Source organism: Callorhinchus milii, unplaced genomic scaffold, assembly GCF_018977255.1.
Source record: "Callorhinchus milii isolate IMCB2004 unplaced genomic scaffold, IMCB_Cmil_1.0 Scaffold6, whole genome shotgun sequence".
NCBI classification, from domain to species: domain Eukaryota; kingdom Metazoa; phylum Chordata; class Chondrichthyes; order Chimaeriformes; family Callorhinchidae; genus Callorhinchus; species Callorhinchus milii.
Window position 1 is genome coordinate 10,274,473 of NW_024704747.1, and position 5,838 is coordinate 10,280,310.

At 38.1% G+C, this 5,838-nt stretch overlaps 1 protein-coding gene across 1 annotated transcript; it reads right to left on the reverse strand.

Annotated features, from left to right (window-relative positions):
• Positions 1-329: 329 nt before the first annotated feature.
• Positions 330-4,509, reverse strand: en1a (engrailed homeobox 1a). Its single transcript, XM_007896170.2, has 2 exons — positions 3,779-4,509; positions 330-1,057 (listed from the first exon to the last, which is right to left on the reverse strand). Exons 1-2 carry the CDS (start codon positions 4,269-4,271, stop codon positions 738-740), a joined length of 813 nt encoding a protein of 270 aa, XP_007894361.1. The 5' UTR covers positions 4,272-4,509; the 3' UTR covers positions 330-737.
• Positions 4,510-5,838: the final 1,329 nt, after the last annotated feature.

Below are 5,838 nucleotides of genomic sequence, written 5' to 3' on the forward strand. Positions count from 1 at the left end.
ATTTTCCTTATGAATTTTCACATATACATATACATATACCTCTCTGCTCGTCTACATATTCGCGCCGAGATAACTGGCGTATTTCCAAACATTTAATTGCGTCTTACAAACAGATACTGGGCCCTATTAAAGCTGGCATGTTAGTGACAGGTTTATACTGGCCACATCAACGAGACACGCGATCCCCAAACCCAGGAATGGGACTCTTCCACGCCATTTCATTTTACTTATTCTGCCGGTTCCATTAGTGAGACCCCCTAAACATTAAGCTTCGGAAGAAAATGGTAAGAAAGGACGATAGCAAACCATTAGTCAGAATGTGTACCGAGCACAGTCTACACTTTATTTCAAGCTACATCATTTCTGAACATAGTAAAATCTTTGGCATGTAGCGGCAGTTCGTTACGTAGTGTGTCTGCATTTCTGAACAATTCCAGAAAAAGACGGGATTCACATAAAATCTTTAGACCTGACATTTACTAAAACAATTAGCAACAACAATGAAAAAGAAATGGTAGAATCTCGGCCAAGTAGAGAGCACTAGACATGTCCTTACCTGAAATTAAATATATACAACGTCATACTGTGTTTGGTTATATATATTTATATATATATATATAATTTTAAAATGTTCGTATTATAATTCAGTCTATATAGATACACGCAGATTGAATTTAAATAGCACCTGTTACAGTCTTTTATTTCTCTCAGTCTCTGTATAGTAGAACGGAACGATTTCAGTCACTTTCCTCCTTCTCCTCCTGAACTGTAGTGGTCGAATGATTGTAAAGTCCCTGTGCCATGAGATGGAGAGCCAGGCCGTTCTTCATGCCGCTGGCTTTCTTGATTTTGGCTCTCTTGTTCTGGAACCAGATTTTGATTTGTGACTCGTTGAGACTGAGTTCTTGTGCTAAAGTCTGTCTGCGCTGTTCGGTGATGTAACGGTTCGCCTGGAACTCGGCTTTGAGTCTCTGCAGCTGCTCTGCTGTGAAGGCAGTGCGCGGCCGCTTGTCCTCCTTCTCGCTTTTCTTCTTCTTTAACTTTCTGGTCCGCGGACCTGCGGGAAATCACAGCAGAAAGAGATCAGGTTTTCAGATGGCGGCTTTGGAGCACGGATGGGGCTGAAACCAGCAGAGCTATAAAGTTAAATAAGCCCAACCACATGCATAGTCACTCTTTAAATAGGCCGCCATATTTATAGATATTAAAATTAACAAGATGGCGCAAAGTACATTTCCCACAATTGAACAATAGTATCATTGGCATGAACATATGTGCAGCTGCCAGCTCCTTGTTTTTATTTCCATGGTACGTGTGTCACGTACAATCTAATACTCAGGCACCTTGTAGCGTGTAGTTCTTTGTGCTGTTGAAATTACATGGTAGTTTTTTTTATTTCTTTAAGTGTGTAAGTATATGAAATCTCATTAACATTATAAAGACTGGCATATGGTCAGGTGGCGACTAGATGTAATGAGAAGACAGATAAGAGGATGTACTGCCGGTTTACCTATATCGCGGCTGGAGAAAGGCCGGCTCGAATATATTGTCGCTCGTCGTAAAGAAAAACAGTACTCATTTAGCATCAGACCTCTCGTCCTGGATTACTAATGGTACTAAGCAGAGATTAACTATAAATTAGTATTTTCAAATACTCCTAGGCTCTGCTCCGGTACTACTGTAAGTCAATTGTGTTTATGTTAACATATCCATAGCAATTCGTGATATTTCTGCTCCCCCCAATATGTCTATTGGACACTGCAAAAGGCTGATAAAATGTTGATCATGTAAACATGTTGTAGATAGATCCAATCAAACTCTAGAATACGCAATTTACTAGTTAAGAACAAAAATGTCAAAATACTGCATCAATAGTTTTTTTTTACTTTATAGAATTTTTTTACGTATCTTCTTCAAACCACAGATATAGGCATCAAATTTGGTTTCTGAGCTGCACATATTTATTTTACATAAATTTACTACAAATTTATTTTACAATCCAATCACACCAGCTTCCTCGTTTTCTCTATCAGTGTCAAACCTCAAACAATAAATGTTTTAGCCGTCTTGTAACTGAAAAACTCGGAACCTAAATCGGTAAAGAACCAAATATTTAAAAAGGGCAAATATTTAAATCTCTCCTGCATGTGGCATATTTGAGTTAAAGAAAAACTCGTTCTAACCCTCCCTTCATCGTTATGAAACACTATTGCAAAGGTAAACTTTAAATTAAAATGAATTGCACCCAGAGAATTAAAGCGTCAATAAATTGCAGGAGAATGTTAATAAAATTATTTTACTGCATGATTGAAAAGCTAAAAAATAAGGCTCTGTTAAATGTTGAGACTGACAGCTCAATCAGTCAATCAATCAACTAGTCAATCAAGGTAACTTTTCTTAGTTTGAAGCAGGTCGGTGCCATGAATAGCTCAAACTACATGACTTGCAAGAGAAGTTTCGAAGGATCGTTTTCACTGAGGGGATCTCTCCTCATCCACTGAGAGACATAAGTCCCGCCGCCCTGCAAGGCCTCGGCACACACAGCCACGGACAAACCATCCTTTCAATCGTCTGTGAACTTTTACGCTAAACAGGACACACATATATCCTAAAGCTTTCCCACTGTAGATAACTTACAAAATTGCTATTTATGTTTCACTTGGCCCATTAATATCTGCACTCCATTCGTCGCTTCTTTAACCATTTTACCCATAGTAAAATTCCTCTTCTCCGTCAGTTTCCAGTGAAATAGGCTGCATTCTGACTTTTGTATTTGCATTGTTGTTTTCCTTTGTGATAAGTGAGAAAGTGGCCACATAGTCATTTTGGCATATCTTGAATGATCTTAACGTGTTTTACTTTGCCATTAATCAATTTAAATCATTGTGGCCAGAAATGACAGAATACGTTGTAATACATCTTTACAAATCCAAGGAAAGAAGCCAACATAATCAAAATATGCATCACTTGATTGATTTCCCGTCAATATCCCATCTATTGTTATACATTCCAGCTGTAACTACTGAATAAAAATAATTATTATTTTTTCCGGGAATCTTAAGCAATTTGTTTTGTGTTAGCCTCTGCCTCAAGATTTAGCTAAATTAATTGCACCCATACCATCAAGAAATCCTTTACAACGTTTTCACTACAGATTTCGAGTAAAATGTATTTTAGTGTCTTATAAAATAGTCAGATGTTTATAGGTCAGGGCCCTTTAAGTCTACTTTCAAAACTATGGCATTAATGAAAGTGTACCTCAATGCCTTGTCTATACTTTCACTCCTGGCCTTGAGGCCTGCCAAGCTGTGCAATATCAAGGCCTCAAACTTAAACTCTTGCATTGTATCTTGTTCCACCGTTTTGTTCGATAATTGCTTTTTATGTAACTTCATTGCCATTTACCTGAAACATCCGAAAGTTTAATCATTTCTCCCTAACTTCTTTGAAATTATTTTTTATGTAGTAACTGCTTATCATTTTTCGATAACACATTCCCATTATTTGTGGAGGGAAAACTCTCTATAATGGAATTTATACATTTTCAATAATACCTGCCGAAGTGAACATAACTATAAATATTGCATATAGTTCAATTTATATGGTTTCTTTAAATAGTCACTTAGCTGTTCCTTTAAAGATTTACAATTTATTATTTCCAACAAAAGAAAACTGGTGCAAATAAGTTAAATTATCTTGTACAAGTGTATGATTTAAATATTGTGCCAAATTGTCTTAAAGCTGTGTTGTTTGCGTTTAAAAAACATTGTTTACTTACCAGAAGATGGTCTGTCTGAATATCTAGTGCAATAAACCCAGGCAGGCCACATTAGAGGCGTTTTGTTGGAATCACTGCTCGCTACAGGTTCTGCATTGGGAGCTACAACCAGAAGCGCGGAGCTGCTATTTTCTGGATACTTTGCCGAATTAGTTCCATTGCTTTCGTTTTGCTTTGGCTGAGACTGTTTGGACGACTGCGAAGAGCTGTCACTACAATCTGAATCCGGACTTAGACTCGATGCGTTTGACGGCCTCGTTAGCGGATTGACGTTTTCTCTGCCGGACGTCTGCGCTCGATCCCTATCCTTCTTGCAACCAAAGTCCGGCCTCAAAATGTTATCAATAAAAAAGTTAGTGTTTCTGTGCGGCTGCTGTGCCGCTGGACGGGGCTGTATTTGTGGAGACTGAAAAGGTGGAGACAGAGAGACGCTTTCCGCCTCGCTCGATTCTCTACTCTCCACGCGATCGTTTTGATCCTTTTGCTCTTCCATATTTCGAGCGAGCTGTCAATTTTACCGACTTGTTCTTTTCCCACTTAATGGGCAACGTATCCAAAAACGATTTAAGTGAAACACCGTATTCGATCACTTTTGAGTATGTTTTCTTTTTCACTTTTAAATGACAGCTGCACTATATACTTGGCATCGCGGATGTTTTGGTGCCTTCACCCCCACCTTTCATACTTATTGTGGTCAGTAAACCTGGCACTGCATTGATCTTTGTTTGGAGTCCGTGGCGGGTCTGTGACAGTGTGAGCTTTGCAAACTCCCCTAAATCGCGGCGTCTCGCAGACACTTTTTCCCCGACCGGAAGCACGTGAACCGTCGGCACGTGTGTCCCACCAATCAGGAGCCTCGGCGCCGCCCCCGCGGGAGATTGTAACAGACGCCGCGCGCACTGACCAATCACAGCCGCGCGGCTTCCGAATAAATAACACAGCGGCGCGACGTGAGAAGGGATTCTCCGCGACTCCGCAGAGCCGCTCGTCACAGCCCTGCAAATAAGTAACCGCCAGCGAGATCAAGACAATTCACACCCAATTACAAATGAACTAAAATCCAAACCTTTTGTGAAATCCCTACTGACTGTATACTTAAAACAAACCGAAGCCGAATGATACAACTTTAGGACTCGCTTGTCTCGTAGGTTTCAATAACATGAAATGTAGTTCAAACATTAGGTTGTGTTAAACAACAGGGACAACATTACTTATTGTAAGAAACAGTGAGTACAAATTTGCTGTGACAGTTTGTTGCCAACTTTAAATATATATATACATATATTTACATATGCGTGATGCCAATAACAATTGAATCTTACGACTGTTTTGCATATTTTTATAACTCCGCTACAACTAATTCTATTTTTCCTATAGAGATTGGGAAATTGTATCGTTTTTTACACGCACCTTCACATATTACGTTTTCTGTTTCTATTCCTGTTGATTATCTGACTGCTAGCTATTTAATGTATTATTAATGCGCGGTGCTGTATTAATCGCTACTGATAAACATAGGGTCTATTAAGTTTCGTAGTGTTGACTAGCTGACAACCCAGGAAATTGTATTCTCCTTTTACTAGTGCTGCTGAAATGTGGGGGATACCAATGCCAATCTTTTATTTTTTGGTAATATCAAAGAGTGAAACATCTATTTTACATAGACACTGAAACTGGGTGAATATGCTCACATATGATGGGAAAGATGCAAGACAAAATGCAGTTTTAAATTAAAAGAAATTTAAACATTGTTTTCTCTGATGAAATTAAGGAGTTATAATTAAGGAGTTATAATTAAGGAATTATAATTGTAAAGTTCTATATAAATGCATTGCAAAATATTGTAGATTTTCACACAATATAAATATAGTTCTGGGAACTCGATTTAGGAGTATTGTATGAATTTTTCATCTGAATCAGTTCTACAGTTTATTTTATTCTTATTTGTGAGTTGAGATTAATTTTAAATGTTATTTTGTTTTCAAAGCTAAGCAGACTACAAACATTTTACCATGAACTAATGACTATTCACTAAAAGTAGATACATCAACTTTCACTTT